Source organism: Erpetoichthys calabaricus, chromosome 17, assembly GCF_900747795.2.
Source record: "Erpetoichthys calabaricus chromosome 17, fErpCal1.3, whole genome shotgun sequence".
NCBI lineage: Eukaryota > Metazoa > Chordata > Cladistia > Polypteriformes > Polypteridae > Erpetoichthys > Erpetoichthys calabaricus.
Genome location: NC_041410.2, coordinates 82,479,156 through 82,503,498, shown reverse-complemented (window position 1 = coordinate 82,503,498; position 24,343 = coordinate 82,479,156). Strand labels below are relative to the sequence as shown.

Sequence of the window (24,343 nt, the reverse complement as noted above, 5' to 3'; positions counted from 1 at the left end):
ACTGTTACTTTTGAAAATGACTCATTATAACAAAAAGTATTTAATAAACAAATATATAATACCAGATTCTTTACTGAAGTAAAAAAAAAATGTGTGATGTTTCAACTTTCATATCAGTTAACTTAGCCGCTGAATGCACCTGAACATTACACCATGCGTATGTTACCTGACTTGTCTTCTAACTGAAGAGACTGACTGACCCCATCAAGCTGGCTCCCAGTCACAACCACTGCTGTTGTCAACATTCTTTAACTCCAAATGTTAATAAGTAACTGTAAGAGATAGATATGTACAATTATTGGGTGGTCTTCTGCCAAAGGTGCACAATACCAGAGACCCTAAGTAATCATTTGGCTCAAGGCCTGAAAATCTAAATTGTGGTGAGCACCTAAATGTAAATTTTAAAAATATATTATGTTGTTATAAATCAGTCAGTGCTTCTTTGTTGGTTCAGTCAGAAAGAATTATAGCAGCCCACAGTCAGACGGTGCAGGGGGACAACTGACTTCTCTTCACAGGATGGTCAGTGCGGGACACTTGATGTACCACACAGTGGTGTAAAATGACAAACCACAAGAGCAAAAAGGACAGGTCAGAGGTTGGAACAAGCATTTACATGCGAAATGGTCAAAACCAGAAAATCTATTGCATCTTTTGTCAAAACCGAACTGTTATGTATTACAGTAATCCCTCGCTATATCGCGCTTCGCCTTTCGCGGCTTCACTCTGTGGACGAAAAAGGCACACTGGAAAGCAGACAGATAATATTTTCTCAATTCACTTTATTTATTCATTCGGAGTCGCAGTAAGTAGAGATTCAAAAGAGTATAACTTATTGCCGCAAAACTCAATTGAACCCTGATCAATAGCCAGGAGGGGTTTTTTATACTTCAGCATCTCATGATTAATAAGACAGAAAGAACATCCTTATCAAAACAGTAAAGTTAAACAATATGTCTGTTGAGCTAAGCATTATCTGTGTTTTGGAAGCTAAGCACAGGAGAGACGCCTTTGCATAAACTACATGTACAGTTCTGCAGCCTTGTGACCTTGTCCCTGAAACATTCACTCTGAGAAAGGGAAAAACAAGAAACAGCTTACATTTTATTCATCTGGACACTATTTCTCCTGAACCCTGGAATAACATATTTTTGTTAGTTCATAAGCCAAAGTGTCTCTCACTGGCAAGTTACAAAATAGTTATTATAAAGATTCTAATTTACTAAACACACAAAATACATGGTGCTGAGGAGAACATTCTTCTTCTACAACTCCATCGCGGATTTTATATGTAAGCATGTTTAAATATATATTGCGGATTTTTCGCTGCTTCGCGGGTTTCTGCGGACAATGGGTCTTTTAATTTCTGGTACATGCTTCCTCAGTTGGTTTGCCCAGTTGATTTCATACAAGGGACGCTATTGGCAGATGGCTGAGAAGCTACCCAACTTACTTTTCTCTCTCTTGCGCTGACTTTCTCTGATCCTGACGTAGGGGGATTGAGCAGGGGGGCTGTTTGCACACCTAGACGATACGGACGCTCATCTAAAAATGCTGAAAGATTATCTTCACGTTGCTATCTTTTGTGCAGCTGCTTCCTGAAACGACATGCTGCACGGTGCTTCGCATACTTAAAAGCTCGAAGGGCACGTATTGATTTTTGACTGAAAAACAAACTCTCCCTCTCTCTCTTTGTCTGCTCCTGACGGAGGGGGTGTGAGCTGCCGCCTTCAACAGCTTTGTGCCGCGGTGCTTCGCATACTTAAAAGCCAAACAGCCCTATTGATTTGTTTGCTTTTCTCTATCTCTGTGACAGTCACTGCTCCTGACGCACACTCCTTTGAAGAGGAAGATATGTTTGCATTCTTTTAATTGTGAGACTGAACTGTCATCTCTGTCTTGTCATGGAGCACAGTTTAAACTTTTGAAAAAGAGACAAATGTTTGTTTGCAGTGTTTGAATAACGTTCCTGTCTCTCTACAACCTCCTGTGTTTCTGAGCAAATCTGTGACCCAAGCATGACAATATAAAAATAACCATATAAACATATGGTTTCTACTTCGCGGATTTTCTTATTTCGCGGGTGGCTCTGGAACGCAACCCCTGCGATGGAGGAGGGATTACTGTAACATGAATTCTGTTTTATTGTTGTTTAGTTAATTATAAGCTGTTTCTTTTCCTGTCATTCTGCTTTTTCTATTGATTTTATTTGTAATTCTATAATTATATTCTGCTTTCCCTGCTCCTTGTGGGCGGAGCTTTAAGAGGCGGGGCCACCCTGATGTCACTCCTCCTGAGCCCTCACTCTGGCTATGTAGGAGCAGGAGATCGTTTGTTTATTGCTGATTATTAGTAAGTTTTCTTTTCTTTGATGGATTTTTTTCCAGGTTCCTGATTATTTCTCTTTCTGATTATAAATGCTGATTTGTGGATATCATTTTGTGGACTTGTTTTCTTAGGACTGCCCTTTGAGGCAACTTATTGTGCCTCTTTTTGCTCTGTTGAGCTTTTCTTTGTATTTTTCTATTTTCTTCAAATATTTCCTTGATTTATAAAAATGTTTCCCCCTTTTTTAACAAGCTGAGTGTTTAGAGTGTACCGAATAGATTGAAAAATACAATATTTTGTTCTGTTTTTGGCCTCTCTTTATATTTTGTTCACTTCCAGTTGTTTTTCCAGCTTGCAATTTTTAGGCGTAATCCAGCTGAATCACTGAATCACTGAATGTACTAGATAGATAGATAGATAGATAGATAGATAGATAGATAGATAGATAGATAGATAGATAGATAGATAGATAGATAGATAGATAGATAGATAGATAGTATTTTAAACTGATATACAACTGTTTTATAAAATATATGAAACATATCATGTAATGTATAGACAGACGTGCAGCACTCTTGAAAATTACACTCAGTTTCGTCATTTGTCCTCCACTTAAACTTCCGGGGGCTCCAAAGTGTGTCCCATAACCGAATCTTCAATTTTAATTTGTTTCTTGATTTTGTGAAGCTCTCTTGAAGTGATGTTGCCAGATCAAAATACCACAGTGTAGAAATTTGCTCTGGCTATCACAGAGTTTTTGATGATGTGAAAGATGTCATTATCTACATTAAAAAAACTGTAGTGTCCTTTGAAAAGCATCCTACTTTGTCTTTTCTTTTTTAGTTCCTGTGTATTATGAGACCAGTCCAGCCCAGGAAATAATATTGAACCTCAAGAAATTGTGTCCCTGCCAGCCAATGATATGCTGCCTGAAAATAACGAGTGAATTTATGGAAGTTTTACCATTACAACAACTTTAGCCCCAACCTCAGACCTTTTCTATTATCTTTTTGTTTTTCATTCTGTCACGATTTATAAAACATACCACATTAGACATATGAGTTTCTGTTTGTTTTCTCAGTCCCAGAACACCTACATTTCTTATTCCATACAGCCACATCATAAACATTGTACTTCTGGCTGAGTGCTCATGTCATGATCCTTGTGACATGGAGTGTACAAGTACTAGAGTGCATAACCACACCAACTCTTGTCGTGTTTATGCATAAGCAGATGTTGGTTTCTTGTTAGCTATGGATTCAATGGTGAGAGATGGACCCAAAGCCAAATTATATTTTCGAGGTAACCGGCACAACCAATTTATGGGTCATGTTACAGCATGTTACAGTGGCGTGGTGGTAGAGCTGCTGCCTTGCCATAAGAGGGTCACGTCCCAACTCTTCCCTGCTTGGAGTTTGCATGTTTTCTGTGTGGGTTTACTCAACATGCTTCAGTTCTCTTTGCCCGATGGGGGATTTGGAGATGCTACATTGACCCCACATGTCAGCTCGTATTCACCCTCCCATGAGCTGCCACCCCATCCACGGATTGTTCCGGCATCACTTACTATGACTGTTGGGACGGGTGAGACCTTGCACTACAAGTCTGAAGGCAACATTCAGACATATTCCTCTTTCCAATTCATCCAGCACCAGACCAAGGAGATCTATTATTTCACCTCTGCAAAGCTCGTCTTGGTCTATTAATTCTTCATTACTGAGGCGATCAATGGTGTTTGTGTCCGCCTGGAAAACAGAATGGAGACCTGTGAGAGGGCTTCTTGGATGGCTCCGTTATAAAAAAAAATGCACAATTGTCTGAAAAGCAGATGTTACAGTTGTTCCTCCTGAGATCTGATAAACCTTCTGACTTTAAAAGATGTGGCTGATGATATAATGAGTTAACCAATCAAACTCGATATCCACTCAAATTGTCTACAGGTGTTAACGCTACAGAGGGCAACCTTTGCACTAATATAAAGCCTACAATGTCCGTCCATCCATTTTCTAAATATTGTATTTATTTATGTCGCAACATCGATCTGTTATTATTATTACTATTTTTATTATTATTTTTATTGTTGTTGTTGCCCAAATAAAAACGTCAGCGTTTTTTGTGATCTATTTAATGTTACCTCTGTCTTTCTGAGATAGAATTGCAGACAAAGTGTAAAGAATGGCGTAAAATATAACCAAAATATAACGAGATTAAGTACTCCTTTAGTTGGGTGGGTATCTGGAAACACTCGTTAATTAACGACCTTAAGAGGATTTAGCACTACTAAACTACCGGGAAGCGCACCCTGTGCCGTCTTCATATGCCACCTTAAAAAGTGAGAGAGTAATAGTGCAAGAGCGAACGAGCGCGAAATATTGGAGCGTTGCTGCAGAAAAGTCGCGGCAGTAACAAAATGAAATTAAATCAGATGTGAAGAGTAGAATTATCTAGGCATTTATGATGGAAGGCAGCAGATGAAGAGTTTTATGGTGTGTTAACGCAACTTATAATGTAAGTCATTTCGTCAGATGCTTACACTTGGAGCGAGTTCAAGCAGAACATTCTAGATGCAACATTGCAGTCCTGATGGCGTGTTGATGATTCATTTTCACTTTACCACGTCAGTGTCTTATATTGTATACCAGTATGAAGATTATTATTAAAGTTTGCATTGGATTATTATCTATTTTGAAAGTTGCACTTTTTTTGCTCCCTCTTCCACACATAACGGGTCGGTGCCATTGTACTTTGCATTAATTGTATCGTATCGACCCGGAGGGCTAGGGACACCCGCATCATATCTGGACTCATGGGCGCTACAGTATAATAGTGAATAAGTCATTCTATAAAATTGTGTTAATCGTGTAAGATTTATATATTAATATTCCATATATATATATATATATATATATATATATATATATATATATATATATATATATATATATATATATATATATATATATAATGTCAAAAGACATTTTAAAGACCCGCGAGACCAAGAAGACTTGCCACGGTGCTTCTCGCGGGGACCGTAAACATGAGACTTGGTACCAAGAGATTGTCCCAGGGCCATAGCAAAAAGGACATCGGCTGTACAGGCTTTAAAAAGATCGAAGGGCGGCGCGACAGCACCTACCCCAAACGAACGCGAGCAACGTTATACATACTGCAAGAAAGAATTCAGCCACGCCCGCGGCCAGAAATAAAAGACAGGTAATGCTTTCACGGGCGGCACGGTGGCGCAGTGGTAGCGCTGCTGCCTCGCAGTTAGGAGACCCGGGTTTGAATGTTCTCCCCGTGTCTGCGTGGGTTTCCTCCGGGCGGTCCGGTTTCCTCCCACAGTCCAAAGACATGCAGGTTAGGTGGATTGGTGATTCTAAATTGGCCCTAGTGTGTGCTTGATGTGTGGGTGTGTTTGTGTGTGTCCCGCGGTGGGTTGGCACCCTGCCCGGGATTGGTTCCCTACCTTGTGCCCTGTGTTGGCTGGGATTGGCTCCAGCAGACCCCCGTGACCCTGTGTTCGGATTCAGCGGGTTGGAAAATGGATATTGCTTTCACAAAGTCACGCGAGACCAGGCTTAAAACAAATCCAAATCATATTATGTGATATCATCTAATGTGAAATACTCTGTACTTCTAGAATTTTTATTTTTATATTGTATTGAGGATTTATTCTGTTCTACGTATTGTACTGTATTGTATTGAACCCCTTCATTTGGACACACACTGCACGCCCAACCTACCTGGAAAGGGGTCTCTCTTTGAACTGCCTTTCCCTAGGTTTCTTCCATTTTATCCCTACAAGGGTTTTTTTGGGGTTTTTTTTTTCTGGTCTTCTTAGAGGGTCAAGGCTGGGGGGCTGTCAAGAGGCAGGGACTGTTAAAGCCCATTGCGGCACTTCTTGTGTGATTTTGGGCTATACAGAAAATAAATTGTATATCCGGTAAACCAAACACAGGGGTTGGCGAGCGAAGAGCGAAGAGAGTGGAAGGAAGAGAGTGCCGGTTTAGTGAAGCCGGTACAGTAACACTTATTGTGTGTGAGTTACTTGAGTCAGTAAAGGTGCCAGAGTGGTTCTTGAGAGCGATGCCGTAGGGGAACCATTTTTCGTTCACAAAAGATCCATCCACATGAAGATTCCAGAAACAAACTTGTATTTATTTAGATCTGTAACAGACTCCATAGAATAAATTACCCTGAATAGATGGTAAAAGATTTTTGAAATAATGATGGCTTCATCATATTAAAAGGACTCTTGCTGTATAGAATAATGTAGGCTAAATCCCGTTTTCTTAATGTATTAGTGTTCTGCTAGGTAGAGTACAATACATTAAAGATATTGATTTTTTTCCATATATTTGGAAGCTATTTTATCTTCAAAGCACAATGAACCGTCTTCATATGAAAAGAACCAATCCCAAAATGAAATGGTGCTTTATCAAGTAATAATTCTACGATGAACTGCAACCCAGTAAAGAAACACAATCTGCCATTAAAGAAGCATTAAGAGTGTGTGTGGAGTTTGCATGTTCTCTCTGTGTCTTCAGTGGTTTCCTTTCACTTTCCAAAGATATGCAGATTAGGGGACAACAGGGAGACGTCCTTCTTACTGTCTCACCACCTGGAGGTGTTCTGGGGATAAAGGGGCAAGACATCTATGGGGTCTACCACCTGATGAGCTTGAAGTTGCCCCAATGGCACCATAAGAGGTGTACCAAGCAGCAGTGCTTTGCAAACAGACCAACTACTAGAGCAGCTACTTTGACAGAAGCTCTACAGTATAAAGTATGCTGTTCAGCACTATTAAGAAAAAACACATTGACATTACATTATATGCTGCATAATTCTTTATTGTCACACAGGATTCTAGCATTGCCTTCCCAAGAAGCACAAGAGCCAAGAAAATTCCCCAAACCAAGTAGGATCTAAAAACCCAGCCAAGTGAAGACGCTTCTCTTTCTATCCACGTTGCAATTGTTTTAAAGGTCCAAGAAGTCACCTGCTGAGCCTCATCTTCTCTCTGATGATGGAGCTGAGGTCTCCATTGTGTTATGACTTGACTTCTGTCTTCACCTCTGTGCACAGTAGAGAAAGACAACGTTAGAGGAGCAGCCGAGAAGTCACAGGGGTCTAATGGTAAATGGGGGGGGGGGGGGGGGGGGGGCTTGAGGGGGCAGTACTGAATATTAAAAGAGAATTATTGGGTTTATTCTTATTTTTCATATTAAAATGTATACAGAGGGCTTTTTTTCTGTGAAACACAACACCAAATTATCATTGACTGATTCACAATCTTTTTACTTTTTGATTTTTTGATTTCTGTGTAACCCAGTAAGCTATGCATATTCTTTATAAATACCATTGCCTGTCTGTAAAAGATTACGTTTTCTTTTGATATTATTCAGTTATTATTTTATATTTTCATTAATTTATTTGTTTCTTGCTTACTTAACTTTTTATTCTTTACATTTCAGAATGTTATGCTATGCTGTGTTGTTCATCCCTCATTGTTTAATTTGTTTGAATAAATTTTCTTTGAATTACACAGGTCTGAGAAGGCTGTTATTAACAAATGGAGGACAAAAACATTGGTGCTACAAAACACCTAAAATAACTAAAACTCCACTCGCTTTATACACTTTGTCAGGTTTGTGCTGCGTATGCCGGTGTAACAACTGAGATCTTCTGAAATCGACCATCAGACTGCTGAGGAGCTTCGCTGCCAGCACCACATCATGGCTGTCAGCCTCCATAACTCTCATCCCATTTGTGCCCAAGAAGTAAATAGTCTTTAATATAATATAATATAATATAATATAATATAATATAATATAATATAATATAATATAATATAATATAATATAATAATATTTTCAAACTTACTTAATCCAATTTAAATTGAGCCATAGCCTGTCTCAGCAGTAATGGGCACAAGTTAGAAAGCAGCACTAAAGATGTGCCAGTCCATTACTGAGCCCACTCCTGCACACACAAAGCCATTTTGGAAAAGCAAAGCAAACTAACATTCTTGTCACTGAGGATATGAAAGAAAAAGTCGAGTATATAGGGGAAAACCTACATGGAAATATGGAGAACATGCAAATACCACATTGGCGTGGACCACGTAAAGGATTAAAACCCACGTACTGGACCCATGAGGATGCAGTGCTTTCCATTGTGCATATCATTGTATTATATTATTATATTAGTTCACATGAATAAAAGAAATTCAATTACATTGTAAGTGCATAGCATAGACCACTCTTTTACACGTAAACACACACACATATATATATGATTTTATGTGTATGTGAGGTTAATTTAAGTATATATAACTGTGGTGATTAATTCGTGAAATTCAGAGGAGCAGTAAGTGTTTCCGTAATACAGCATTGATGTTACTACTTGAACTTGAAAGTGCTTGAATTTCTCCCTTTCTTTGAATACATTTGAGTTATTTTCCTTCATTTGCAATATACACTGTAGGGTTGAAAACACACATCTTACCTTTGGTTACCTCTGTGGTTTGTGTAACACTGCCACTGCTATGAATAAAAGGAAAAGATGTTTAAGATTATTAACATTTAGTCAAAGGCTTTACTTATGGAATATATATATACTGTATATTAGAATCAGATTTATTGGCCAGGTATGCACACATACAAGGAATCTAACTCCAGTTTTGGTGATAGAATCAACATACACACAACAGTTAATCACACAACTCAGTTAAAAATAAATAAATAAATAAATATGTATATATAAACACACATACCCTTGCATGCTATACTGCAGAAAAACAGATGTAAATTTTGCAGCAGTATATCCAATAGATATACACATAAATAATAATAATAATAATAATAATACATTTTATTTATACAAGGCGCCTTTCAGGGAACTCAAGGACACCGAACAACAATAAATAAATAAATAATTAATTAAATAAATAAAAGACACAATTATAAAAAACTTAAAACATCAGAAAATCTAGAAATTAAAACCAAACAAAACCATTATGATCAGGAGGAAAGAGAAAAAGCCATTTTAAACAGTTAAGTTTACATTTGAAGGATGAATATGATTTGATATTTCGGAGATCCGCAGGCAATGAATTCCAGAGCTTGGGAGCAGAACGGCTGAAAGCTCTGCTCCCCATGGTGGTTAGACGGGCGGGAGGGACGGTCAGATGGGTGGAGGAAGAGGATCTAAGGTTACGGGATGGAATGGCAACATGAAGAAGGTCAGACAGATATGGAGCGGCGAGGTTATGGATGGCCTTAAATGTTAATAGTAGAATCTTAAAATCAATACGAAACTTAATCGGGAGCCAATGAAGCTGCTGCAAGACCGGAGTAATATGGTGAATAGATGGGATTTGAGTGATGATGTGTGCTGCAGAATTCTGGACTAACTGAAGCTTATGAAGAGATTTATTCGGGAGACCAAAGAGGAGTGAATTGCAGTAGTCCAGCCGAGAAGTGACAAGACTATGAACAAGAATGGCAGTGGTGTGAGGAGTGAGGGAGGGGCGAATGCGATTAATATTACGTAGGTGGAAGTAAGCAGACCGGGTGATGTTATTAATGTGAGATTGGAAGGATAGAGTACTGTCGAGGATGACACCCAGACTCTTGACCTGAGATGATGGGGAAACAACAAAGTCATCAATAATAAGAGAAAGATTATTGGTTTTGGATAATGATGATTTTGAACCAATGAGGAGAACCTCAGTTTTGTCACTGTTTAATTTAAGAAAATTCAAAGAAAACCAGGATTTAATTTCAGCAATGCAGTCAATAAGCGAGGGTGGTGGAAAAGAGGAGGTGGGATTACCAGCAAGGTAGAGCTGGGCGTCATCAGCATAACAGTGAAAATTAATGTTATATTTGCGAAAAATATTGCCAAGGGGAAGAAGGTAAATAATAAAAAGAAGAGGCCCCAGGACAGAGCCCTGGGGCACACCAGAAGTAACAGTGGTGGGTTGGGATGTGAAGGTTTTAAGTTGTATGAACTGAATACATATATATAGAGAGAGAGTATTTATTCTACATTCTTCTCTGAACAAACAACATTTCCCTTTGAACGCCAAGCATAATCTGAAGATGACTTTTTTCATTCTAGCCTCTTGAAGGCTCGTTTAATGTCCATCACACCCAGACCCCCTGTTTCTGCTCACTTTAAAGAGACAGTAGCACAAACACTGAATCCTCCCACACCAATAATGGAGTTGGGTGTCCCTCACTGATAAAATCATTTACAATAGTACCCTAATTTTTCATTCCCTTATTTACCATTGTAACACATTTAATATTTTTTCATGCTGTTGTTACCATTAAAAATTTATTTTCTGAAGAAGCAGGAGTCTTTTAAGGCTTTGCTCTCACAGTAATTAAGTGACTTTATTCTGATTTTTGCCTGCCTGATTCAAATCTGTCTGTCCTGATTGTGCCCCACAGGTCAGGTTGCTCCACAGCATCACATCATTTCACTGTACGCCGTGTGTGAAGAGAAAAAGGAAACGAAAGATCAGAGCTGCTGGTTTCAGCACATATTTCCCTGCTGATTCCCTCTACATAGCAACAAGAGACCCAAAGAAGAGGAAACAGGACTGGAGAGAGCCCTGTAAATGATCTGGATGATAAATAGCCATTATGAGTGCAGTATAAATATTTGATTTCATGGTAATACCTCTACAACAATTCACATCTTTGTCACATATGAATGAAAAATGTGAATGAAGCTTTTTTTTTTCAAATGTCAAGGCAGTTCCTGACAATGGTGCATTTGCTTGTAAGCAATACAGCTGCATTCATGGAAAGGAATCACAATCAGAAACAGCAAAAATGACAATAATAATTCAAACGATGAAATAGACCAAATAAGCACACTTCATACTGAATAATTATTAATCCTAAAAATAACTGCAGTGAAAATCTAGAGGAACAAAAAAAAAGAAATAACACAGTGAACCCATCCCTCTACTAGTAGGATCCTAAGAAATTCTTGACAATTTCCTGCTTTTCACACTTTTTCACTCTTTTTATCCTTTGGCCCCTATCACGCTACTTTGATTCAGAATATTGAACGGTCCACAAAAACCTTTAAAGGTTCATCTCATTGGTGGAAAGTCAGGGTCTTGGGCTTTGGGTTCAGAAATAAACATTTGTCTAAAGTTGAACCCAAAAAAACTCTGAAGTGAATGTGAGAGAGGTGTTTGCACAGCACTGTGGATTCTGTGTACAGGCACTTATTTAGTAATTTATATTAAAGTCTTTCTATTTCACACTGTGAGCACTCGGCTTACTTAGTGGAATTCATTTGAAGATGAGAAATGACAAGTGGGTTGAGGTTGAGAAGAGCAGCGAGTTTGTGGGGTTATCTTCAGAATGCCATACTGTTGCTAAAATAATGTAACTCTATATTCAGGTGACCAAGTGTTCCTCCCAACTTCTGTCCAGTTTCACCCAACAGCAGTGCTGTCTTTTCTGTTCACTTGAAAGACGAGAAGACAGAGCAGAAACATACAAGTCCATTAAAGCTCATGGGGCTGGAGAGGTGTGCTGAGATGGCAGCAGCAGGCTAAAGTCTGGCTGTCTCAACAACTTCTTGTTTCATACTGATTTTAAGTGAATGGGTGATTTTTTCTGTGTGGGCGTTGGGTGGAAGTTTAGCCATCTCAAGTGCGTCATGGGCTTAGTGGACGCTGGATGAAAAAATAGTCACCTTTGGGGTCTTAGTGTCCTCAGTGCTCATTGACTGGTGGTGGAAACAAATGTGGAAGCAGAACAAGGAGACAACTTGTCTATTCTTCTCTAAATATCTCATGATGAAGATAATTCTAAAAACCTGAATTACTGGAATGGTTCTGCAAAGCCCTGCCATCTAAAAGTTGCAAAATTATTGACAATGATGTAAAGAATATATTTTTAATATGCGTAATACCCTTCCATACCCATATTCAATGCGGCATCAGGCTTTAAGTCACTGGCTCTAAATTAAAGAAAAGAATCTCAATTTTATAAATTATATTCTTTTTTCAGTTCTTATGAAGGTAAAATTTTGAGAGGCATATTCCAAAATGGTTTCTATGCCTTCCAACTCTAAGAAAGTAAAAGAGAGCAGAGGAGAGCAGGAGGCAGAAGAGAAGCTCACATGGCAGATGAGGCTCCACCAGCGCCCAGCTCCACTCCTTCCAGCAGCAGCTTGTACGTGGCGATCTCCTTCTCCAGTTTCTCTTTGATGTTCAGAAGGTGCCTGTAGTCCTCAGACTGGGAGGTTATGCTGTTCCGGATGCTCATCAGCTCCCCCTCCATGGTGCCCACCAAGGCAGCGTAACGGTGAAGCTCCATCTGATAGCAGCCATTCACTGCTGCCAGGTTATCCTCCAAGGTGCCTTTCTGGACGGAAAATAAAATAATAAATAAATGAAGCTCTGTGTCCTGGAATGGGCCGGTGACATCAGCAAAAGCTGGAGGTGTTATGGGGGTCCACTAAGACTTCATTTAAATTTTTAAGAGCCGAAGCTGCATATTATTAATGATTAGATTGGATTACATTAGATTAGATAGAGATTTATTTGTCCTCCGGGGCAAATTTGTCTTTTGAAGGCAATCAGAGTGAACAAATCTTATTAAAATATTATTATTGTACATTTGGCTGACACCAAATGGGCCACAACACCTCTGTCATCAGAGACATGCAGGCACAATAAGTTACTCACAGAGACCAGCAAGGTGTCCATCTCTGTCTGTAGGCTCTGGTTCTGATGGCGAAGCTCCGTCACTTCTATCTTTGAGCTTTCACTGACATCTGTTTCCTGGATGGCTGCTGCTTGCTTAGTTTCCACCTGTGGATAAGAAACAGGACAGTACTGAGTGGGAGTGCAGGAGCTGGAGAGCACAGAGGGGTGGCGCCGTTGAGTCATTAGATGACATAGCTGGAGTCCAACTTTGTGTATTTGTATATACCAGTAGGAGTATGGATATGGATGTTGAGTATACTGTGTGAATGTGTACTCTAAAAATGGGGAACACTAAATGTGCGCCACTGTGTCTAGCTATTTAGTTCTTATTTATATGTATATCACAGTGTGGTTTTCCTCCGGCATTTTTATTGTAGCAGGGTTACCTGGCACTGCCTGAGTTAAAATAAAGTACAGAAAGTGTCAGTAAGTAAATTCCACAGGGGGAAAAATGTTAGCCCTAAACCAACATTTCAATGACCAAACCCAATGCAGGGAGCAACTTTCCATACCCTTGCTAAGTTCCAAAAAATTCCTGCTGTAGTTACGTCCATTATAAAGCTCAAGTGGAACACATTACATCTCAAGGGGAAAAATTTAGAACTGAAAATACAAATGGAGAATGTATACTGGAATAAAACACAAAAAGACATGAAGCAAAAGCTCCTTCAAAGCAATAATGTCATGACTTGTAATTGTGTTGAGGATAAAAATTCTCTGATAATTGAAACTTATGTACATGCTGAATTTAAAAATAAAAAAAGAAAAGTATTATCTTTCAAGAAGGTCTCCAAACCCAGGTGGAGCAGCCACCCCAGAACGTACACCAGGATTGTGAGGACTTGTCCGCCAATTACCTGCTTGTTGAACCACATCTCAAGATCCTCCTTGTTTCTACGAACGATGTCTTCATACTCTGCACGTAAGTCATCCAAAATCTGTTTCAGATCTGGGCTTTCAGTGGTGGTGACGTCCACACTCACGGTGCCGGACATCTCTTCTTTCAGAATACTCACACTCTAAAGAGAAGAGAATAAGTGGGAAGCATTATGATGACAGCCATGATGTCCACTATTTAAACTTAGCAATTTGCCATCATCTAGTAGAACTAGCATTAACTTTTGAATATTTATATGCCGTTGTTGATTTCAGCAATAGCCTCGTTTAAATAAATAGGCGTACAATTTCAAAGGTGTGATTAATACCTTTCTGTGTGTCTCTGTTACTTAAGTACAGTATATGTGTGTGTGTGTGTGTGTGTATATATATATATACTAGCAAAATACCCGCGCTTCGCAGCGGCGAAGTACTGCTTTAAAATTTTAAATAATAAACTGAGGGAAATTATACCAATAATTATTTGTTAAGGATCTCTTTGTATACCATGTTGTCAGTTCGCCCCTCCGGTTGTAATATGACCAAGTTGTGCGCTGAGCTTACTCTTGAGCATGCAACGTATACTGTAGTTGGCCATTTGAAAAGCAAATCAAGAACAGCAAGACCGCGCCAGCTGCGGAGCTCAGCTCGGAGCGAAATGAAGTGAATGAAATGAGGTGAATGGGAGGGGAGATGATCACGTGACTCCAACACCCGCCTTAACTCTCCATCCCTCCACAAACACACAAACACAGTCTCTCGGATCACAACTCTCCTTTATATATATAGATAAACAGCAAAATACCCGCGCTTCGCAGCGGAGAAGTAGTGTGTTAAAGAGGTTATGAAAAAGAAAAGGAAACATTTTAAAAATAACGTAACATGATTGTCAATGTAATTGTGTTGTCATTGTTATGAGTGTTGCTGTCATATATATATATATATATATATATATAATATGTGTATGTGTATATGTATATATATATGACAGCAACACTCATAACAATGAAAACACAATTACATTGACAATCATGTTACGTTATTTTTAAAATGTTTCCTTTTCTTTTTCATAACCTCTTTAACACACTACTTCTCCGCTGCGAAGCGCGGGTATTTTGCTAGTATATATATATATATATATATATATATATATATATATATATATATATATATATATATATATATATATACACACACACACACACACATACACATATTATATATATATATATATATATATATATATATATATATATATATATATATATATATATAAACACATATATGTATACACACATATACATATATACAGTGGTGTGAAAAACTATTTGCCCCCTTCCTGATTTCTTATTCTTTTGCATGTTTGTCACACAAAATGTTTCTGATCATCAAACACATTTAACCATTAGTCAAATATAACACAAGTAAACACAAAATGCAGTCTTTAAATGATGGTTTTTATTATTTAGGGAGAAAAAAAATCCAAACCTACATGGCCCTGTGTGAAAAAGTAATTGCCCCCTTGTTAAAAAATAACCTAACTGTGGTGTATCACACCTGAGTTCAATTTCCGTAGCCACCCCCAGGCCTGATTACTGCCACACCTGTTTCAATCAAGAAATCACTTAAATAGGAGCTGCCTGACACAGAGTAGTAGACCAAAAGCACCTCAAAAGCTAGACATCATACCAAGATCCAAAGAAATTCAGGAACAAATGAGAACAGAAGTAATTGAGATCTATCAGTCTGGTAAAGGTTATAAAGCCATTTCTAAAGCTTTGGGACTCCAGCGAACCACAGTGAGAGCCATTATCCACAAATGGCAAAAACATGGAACAGTGGTGAACCTTCCCAGGAGTGGCCGGCCGACCAAAATTACCCCAAGAGCGCAGAGACGACTCATCCGAGAAGTCACAAAAGACCCCAGGACAACGTCTAAAGAACTGCAGGCCTCACTTGCCTCAATTAAGGTCAGTGTTCACGACTCCACCATAAGAAAGAGACTGGGCAAAAACGGCCTGCATGGCAGATTTCCAAGACGCAAACCACTGTTAAGCAAAAAGAACATTAGGGCTCGTCTCAATTTTGCTAAGAAACATCTCAATGATTGCCAAGACTTTTGGGAAAATACCTTGTGGACTGATGAGACAAAAGTTGAACTTTTTGGAAGGCAAATGTCCCGCTACATCTGGCGTAAAAGGAACACAGCATTTCAGAAAAAGAACATCATACCAACAGTAAAATATGGTGGTGGTAGTGTGATGGTCTGGGGTTGTTTTGCTGCTTCAGGACCTGGAAGGCTTGCTGTGATAGATGGAACCATGAATTCTACTGTCTACCAAAAAATCCTGAAGGAGAATGTCCGACCATCTATTCGTCAACTCAAGCTGAAGCGATCTTGGGTACTGCAACAGGACAATGACCCAAAACACACCAGCAAATCCACCTCTGAATGGCTGAAGAAAAACAAAATGAAGACTTTGGAGTGGCCTAGTCAAAGTCCTGACCTGAATCCAATTGAGATGCTATGGCATGACCTTAAAAAGGCGGTTCATGCTAGAAAACCCTCAAATAAAGCTGAATTACAACAATTTTGCAAAGATGAGTGGGCCAAAATTCCTCCAGAGCGCTGTGAAAGACTCATTGCAAGTTATCGCAAACGCTTGATTGCAGTTATTGCTGCTAAGGGTGGCCCAACCAGTTATTAGGTTCAGGGGGCAATTACTTTTTCACACAGGGCCATGTAGGTTTGGATTTTTTTTTCTCCCTAAATAATAAAAACCACCATTTACAAACTGCATTTTGTGTTTACTTGTGTTATATTTGACTAATGGTTAAATGTGTTTGATGATCAGAAACATTTTGTGTGACAAACATGCAAAAGAATAAGAAATCAGGAAGGGGGCAAATAGTTTTTCACACCACTGTACATATATATATATATATATATATATATATACATATATACATATATATATATATATATATATATATATATATATATACATACATATACACACATACATGCAGTTTCAATAACATAGAAATCAATATAAACAACATTAACATCATTATCATATGAGAATATGAAGTAATATATAAGAAGCACATTTCATATAAATATAAATTATTAAACAGTAAAATCTTCTGTAATTTGCTACCGTGGCTATTCTTTTGTCTGTCCAGGATTTTAAATCACCTGTAGCTCGCAAACCGTTTCACCTATTGACTTGAAGTCTGGTACACATATAGTACGTCACGTCTGCTATCCGCTTTATGGGTGATGATTGTATTACTCTTTTTATCTTTATTTTATTTTATTGTAGAATCAACTCCTATCTGCGCACACCAGGGCGGCCGTGGGCGGATGCGTATGGTGTATTCACTCCATGTTATCGTGCATTGCGCTGTCACTGGTATTTTGATAAAAGAATTTGAACACCATATAAGAAGCATATAAATTATTAAACAGTAAAACATTAACATTTAAGAAGTAAAGTTACATTTAATTACTACTGCAGTGCCTTCGGGTATACCTCATTTTTTGTTTGCCCATTACATGGTTAAATGTATACATATTTTGGTGTACCTACCCGAGAACACGCGACATATAACCGAGCGTGGGAGAAGCATGGATTTTAAACACGCGTTGAGTTCATCTGCTGGTCTCCCTCGTGGAATAACTGGTAATGTTTGACTAAAATCTACAGCGAGTAAAACGACATTACCTCCTATTTTTTTTTTTACGATCTCTGAGATCTTGCTTTTTTCGGTTCAAGGCTTCATAAGCTCTTTTATGTTCTATGGTGTACTTATCCCAAACCATCATCTTTGAATGTTGCAAGACTTTCGCCTTGTATGTAGATCGGGGTAATTACATTCATTGCATTCCTAGTCTGAATCACAATCTGATTGTATGGGTGGTTACCTGGCACTGTAGGGTTGCCACCTGTCCTTTAAAATACGGAATCGTCCCGTATTTGAGAATGAAATTGTGCGTCCCGTTTTGAATCAATACAAGACGGGATTTGTCCCGTATTTTTTTTATCATTTTTTTTAAAGCAGCGTCTCATGCAAATCATCCCACACGCATTTTATGAAGATGCCTCCTTTCCTACTTTTGATTGGGTAATACTTGATGTCATCGTTAGTTTGATTGGTCTTTTTAACTGTCCAGTGAGGAGGGCGGGTCTTTTAAGTAGAGTCTGCAAAGTGTTGCCACTGGGATGTGGTACCCGCTGCAGTATGCGTCCCTTATTTTTTTGTATTAAAAGTGGTAACCCTACCTGGCAGGAAACACTTATGTTTGGTCATGAAGTCGTCTAAAATCCGCCACGTGCCCTCTTTTAATTGTGAGAAGCAGATATATATAGCCAAATTCTCGCGCTTCGTTGCGGCGAAGTACTGCTTTTAATTTTTTAAGAAGAAAATAAAACCTTTTTAAACGGATCGAAAATATACCAATAACAATTTGTTAAGGATCTGTTTTTTTGTGAACCTCGCTTTTCACAGCTGTCGCGCTACGGCATGTGTTTCGTTTATTTGACAGTATGTAGATCGTGGTGATTACATTCATGGCATTCGTTTTCTGAATCACAATCTGACTGTATAGATGGTTACCTGCCAGGTTACGCTTGTGGTTGGTCAGGAAGTCGCCTTACATCCGCCACGTGCCCTCTTTCTGTTCCCAGAAGCTGATCATAGAATGGTTTTAATAGTTTACTTTCAAATAATGCAAAGAGTATGCGACATGTGTTTCTCCCTAATTATGGGCTCATCAGGCATACACACTCACTGCATCCCCTCTCGGGATCGAATCTCTATCGTCAGCGCCAGAGTTGAAGCCCCTAACGTTGCGGTCAGCAAGTCGGCTAACATCCGCCATGTGCCGTCTTTCAGTTGCGAGAAGCAGATCATAGAATGGTTGAAACTGTTGCCCCTAACGTTGCGCTACGGCGTGTGGTTCGTTTATACCTCGTGTCTTCTCATTAAACTTTAATCTCGCGAATATGTTATTGCAATCCGCAGCGGGAGCGTTTCTATAAATTTAATTTAAATTTACGTTTTACACCGTGCTTTGTTTCCCTTATGAACACGCTTGTATGCTTCAGTCGCTCGCTTCTTATTGTTTCGCTCCCTTCTCAATTGTTTAATGAATTTTTTGTTCTTCACTGTTTGCGGCTCCTCCTTCATTTGTCCCTACTGCGTTCACAGTCTTTTCATGTGATTACGTGGGAGGCGTGATGACGTGACACTCAACTCCTCCTCCCACGGCCATCGAGCTGCCGTCCATTACAGTATATTGTGAAAAAAGAGGTTCCAGTTATGACCATTACGCGTTGAATTTCAAAATGAAACCTGCCTAACTTTTGTAAGTAAGCTGTAAGGAATCAGCCTGCCAAATTTCAGCCTTCCACCTACACGGGAAGTTGCAGAATTAGTGATGAGTCAGTCAGTCAGTCAGTCAGTCAGTCAGTCAGTCAGTGAGTCAGTGAGGGCTTTGCCTTTTATTAATTAGTATAGATATGTATAAATATATATATATATATATATATATATATATATATATATATATATATATATATATATATATATATATATATATATATATGTAGATATGTATATATATATATGTGTATATATATTTAGATATGTATATATATATATGTGTATATATATGTAGATATGTATACATATGTAAATATGTAAATATATATATGTATATATATGTGTCTGTGTGTGTATATATATATACAGTATATGTGTGTATGTATGTATGTATGTGTGTATATATATATGTATGTGTATGTATGTATGTGTATATGTATATATGTATATGTGTGTGTGTATGTATGTGTATATATAAGTTGATATGTGTATATATATATATATGTATATATATGTGGATGTGTATATGTATATATATATATGTATATATGTGTATATGTAGATATGTGTATATGTAGATATGTATATATATATGTATATATGTATATGTATATATATGTTTATGTGTGTCTGTGTGTGTGTATATATATATATATATATATATATATATATATATATATATATATATATATATATATATGACAGCAACACTCATAACAATGACAACACAATTACATTGACAATCATGTTACGTTATTTTTAAAATGTTTCCTTTTCTTTTTCATAACCTCTTTAACACACTACTTCTCCGCTGCGAAGCGCGGGTATTTTGCTAGTTACAATATAAGCATATCTATTTCTCCGTCCGACTATACTTTGCACGACCGTATTCATTGAACAAAAAGAATATTAGGTTGGTCACTGCTTTGTGTTTCCTAAAAGGCCAATCTTTGGAACTTTGCCATTCGCTTAAATTAGTCTGTTATTTTTATTGACATGCTGGCCTTTCAATCAAAGCTTCTGTTTTTAAACTAAATTGAACAAAATCTGAATGAAAGAGCAACTGATAAACCCCTTAGTTGTAAAAATAAATTGAGGGATGTTATTCTCAGACTATTTTATGGAGTAAATAAAAAGAGACCACATTTGGAGTGTCATGTGCAGTTCTGGCCACCATGCAACAAAACAGACATAACAGCATTTGAAGCTGCAGAAAGGAGAACAACCCAAAACACGTCCTACTGTGACACACTCAGAGAATTTAAACTATTTATTCTCGAGCAGAGTAAACTTTGTGGTCACCTAATCCAGTTGTTCAAAATTTGCAATGGCGTCAAAAGTATATGACACCACCAAACATTAAGGCAAAATGCAATAAAGACTGAAGACGAGGTAGCAGTTCTTTACTTGAAGAGGTGTGGGAATCTTGAAAAATCCACTGAGTCGTGGAGCTGAAGCAGAAACGTTCAGAGTCTTTAAGAAGTGTCTGGATGAGAAACTGAGATGGCATAGCTATTATCTTAACAAACAGGCTTGGGGGGACTGAATGGTCTCCTCTCGTTTGTCAAACCTCTTATGTTATTCAAGAGTCCAAATAGTGTAACAGAGAGAGATGTACATGTAGAAAATGAGGTGGAAAAGGAAAATGAGACAATACAGAAACAATTTGTTTCTACTAATAATCATATGAAAACCACAACACTGCTTTTCTTAAAAAACAAAATTATTCATCCTGATGTTAAAGAAGAGATAACATTGTGGATTTATAGTCTTTTTCCTAGGTTAAGCATACCTGTCCATGCTGTTTCGTCATTTCTTCAATCTCTTTTTTCAGAGCTTCAACTTCCTGATTGTTGCTGGTTTGGTGGGAATCGTATTCTTCCTTCAGACTCTTCAGATTGAGGATGTCAGCTGCCACTGTCTGGCGAATGATGCACTCGGCCTCATATCTGAGAAGAGCAAAGTGGTATTGCCATTGGATTGCTTTAAACAATGGCTGCGAGAAAAAGTCATAAAGACTAATTAACAGGTTTCATATGAGGGACGGTCAAAAAGTTTCCGCAGATTTGTATTTTCTTTGGAGAAGGTGAAGGCGAGAGAAATAGTAATTGGGCATTAAAAAGTTGGTACAACGCTGGGAAAACTTGTATTGCAGAGAAGGTGACTATATAGAAAAGTGAGGTCATTTGTTTTTGAAATTCTTAATAAAGAGCATTAAAAAAAAAGTGCAGAAACGTTTGGAACGTCCCTCATAAAATATTCATTAAAATATGCATATCAGAGTTTAATAAAGTTTCTGCATATAAATTCTGCATGTTAAAGGCTGAGCAGTATGGTAAGCACTGCTACAATACAGATGTACCTCCCGAGGGTCTGCTCCCCGTCTCTGTGAGGACCATCATGCACCATAAGTGTGTGTTTGTGTGTGTGTGTGTGTGTGGGGGGGGGGGGTCTCTTTCCACTCTGCTTTAATTCCCTCACCACACCAGCTTATTCAAACTGGCCCTGTGTGAGTGAGTTTTGTAGAAAGGTGGGCACTGCAGTGGACTAAAGTTCCATCCAGGGCTTTTTCCTGTTTAATACCTGATGCTCCAGGGGTAGACTGTGCCCCCTTTGACAATAAATCAATTAACTAATTTTAAGGGTATTACAGTATTTTATACCACAGTGTGAATTATTACAGCTGCAGCCAAAAAAATACAAAACTTCGCTTCCAGGAGTAAATTGCATCAAGTAAGTCAATGAACAATTTAAGAAGAATAAACCTCAAGGGTTCTTACTTTTTCCTGAAGTCATCAGCAGCCAGCTTAGCATCACCAATCTTCAGGGCCAGGCGAGAATTCTCAGTGATGGCAGCAATTATCTGACAAGAGTAAATATGGAAACCGTCAATAGCAACACGAGAGGTGTTCAGGTCTGTTATAGCTGAAATGGTTTATAAACATTGTTACTTATTTTTGATAGTGCCACATGAAAAAACATTGTAAACTTTGTGGAAGAATTTTTTTCCCCAAAAATAACCTAAAATAAAAGTAGACTTCTAACATGGTACGTTTTAATGCTAAATACTCCTTTAGGATACTTAGAATGTTAGAGTCACAAAACACACCTGCTGCAGTCATTTAACTCTTAATGTACAGAATATAGCACCACCATTAAAGGTCAGGCAATCATTAACTGAACCTGTTTTTATTTTATAGGATCGTAGAGAGCTAAAGCCTATCCCACCAGCAGCAGGTGCCATATAGGCAGGTCAAGACCACAGCAGAGAACACTCCAACCCACACTGGGCCAGTCTGGAGTTGTTGATTAGCCACACAAACCAGCTGGGCTGTTAAATGGTAAGAGTGGGAAACCAGCAAGACTTTGCAATAGTAATAGAGTTCTGCTACCGATGCACAACCCTTGTGTATCCTTAATTCACAAACAGTAGGTGTTGTTGAACAGGCTTCACAAAACTGGACAATCTCAACTAGATAGATAGATAGATAGATAGATAGATAGATAGATAGATAGATAGATAGATAGATAGATAGATAGATAGATAGATAGATAGATAGATAGATAGATAGATAGATAGATAGATAGATAGATAGATAGATAGATAGATAGATAGATAGATGGCAAACATAAGAATAGAGAAAATCAAGATGAAGTCACTTAGCAATCGTGCCAAAGTAGGTCTTAAAAGACTCAGCACTTCCGCAGATAAGAGCATATTTTTATGTCAACAACAATATCTGAAAAAAAGTTAAATGTGTAAAAATGCAAAGCATTAAAATTAAAAGTTATTTTTTGTCAGCGAGATGCCCCCACCTGTGTTTTTGCCTGTGGATGGCACAAATTCTGCGCTATACCATTGCGTCTGGCATTTCCATGCAGAGGTGGTGGCTGCCAATGAGTGCACGTTCGGTAGTGTGCTCGTTCATAGACTGACATTGTCCTCTGTCCTGTTCTCAAAGAAGCTTTTTCCCATTAAAACGTTTGAACATAACACGGAATGAGGGGGTTAAAGGACTCCATTTGCAAGAATCGAAAAAAATATATTTCTGTTTGGGTGAGAGGTAAATTCTTTTTATACTTTTCTTTGCAGTTCTTTTTCATTCGGCTGCTCCCATTAGGGGTTGCCACAGCAGATCATCTTCTTCTACATCTTTCTGTCCTCTACATCTTGTTCTGTTACACCCATCACCTGCATTGGTATAAAACCAATAAAATGAACTAAACGCCATTGATTACGAAATAAAACTTGGTTATCTCCTCCGCCCGCATGTTTTTCCAAATTCCTCGACTGTCTCAAACTGTCCCGCAAGCCAAAAGGTGTCTGCCTTTTAAAATAAACACGTTCAGTGCAAACACAAGAGAATTTTAACAGACACTGTGAATGACAATTTAAACAAATTTTAAAATTAACATTTTTTTTCGAAATAACACAATCAGTTTTCATACTGCAGCGCTCCTGCGTCCGCATATTAACAGCGAGTCCCTTCAGATAGTAACAATGTAATGCAATTTGCAAAGGCGATGACCCGTCATAAATATGGTGAGAAAAGGCAAAAAAGTATAAGTTACAACATCGATAATAATCCAGTAATTTCAACAACAACAACAAAACTACTAGTATTATTACTACCAATTATTATTATTATTATTATTATTATTATTATTATGATTATTATTATTATTATTATTATTATTATTACTGGCATAAAATAGGGGACATAGATGTGGCAAAGTAAAATTAAATAATCAACACGACTAAATGGCTGAGACGGTAAACTTTCAATACATTTCTACTGATTTTTTTGCCAGGAATAACCAGTCAAATGGCCTTCTTTCAAACTTGCGTTAAACCTCTCCATCATCAATGACTTGATAACCTCTTAAAAATAAATGTGCCAAAGTGGTTCTTCATGGCGATGCCATTGGGTAACCATTTCTGGTTCAAGAAAGAACCGCCCACATGAAGGTTCCAGAAAGAACAGTTCATTTATTTAGATCAGTGAA

At 38.1% G+C, this 24,343-nt stretch overlaps 2 protein-coding genes and 1 long non-coding RNA gene across 5 annotated transcripts in view; 1 reads left to right on the top strand and 2 right to left on the bottom strand.

The window, feature by feature from the left end:
• Positions 1–7,157: 7,157 nt before the first annotated feature.
• The window catches only part of LOC114668182 (keratin, type I cytoskeletal 15-like), a 158,150-nt gene continuing 140,964 nt past the window's right edge, over positions 7,158–24,343 (bottom strand). For all 3 annotated transcript variants that reach the window (XR_007933813.1, XR_007933814.1, XR_007933816.1), the window contains one exon: positions 7,158–7,327. The gene's annotated coding sequence lies outside the window, so the exon portion shown is untranslated. The remainder of the gene's footprint in view (positions 7,328–24,343) is intronic.
• The window catches only part of LOC114667259 (keratin, type I cytoskeletal 19-like), a 123,706-nt gene continuing 106,520 nt past the window's right edge, over positions 7,158–24,343 (bottom strand). Inside the window, exons 6-8 of the mRNA XM_051920918.1 lie at positions 12,484–12,728; positions 8,836–8,873; positions 7,158–7,403 (exon numbers count right to left, since the gene is read on the bottom strand). Of these exons, the coding sequence (XP_051776878.1) occupies positions 7,378–7,403; positions 8,836–8,873; positions 12,484–12,728 (309 nt within the window). The 3' untranslated portion in view covers positions 7,158–7,377. The remainder of the gene's footprint in view (positions 7,404–8,835; positions 8,874–12,483; positions 12,729–24,343) is intronic.
• The window catches only part of LOC127526197 (uncharacterized), a 109,207-nt gene continuing 97,331 nt past the window's right edge, over positions 12,468–24,343 (top strand). The window contains exon 1 of the long non-coding RNA XR_007933828.1: positions 12,468–12,581. This is a non-coding gene — a long non-coding RNA (uncharacterized LOC127526197). The remainder of the gene's footprint in view (positions 12,582–24,343) is intronic.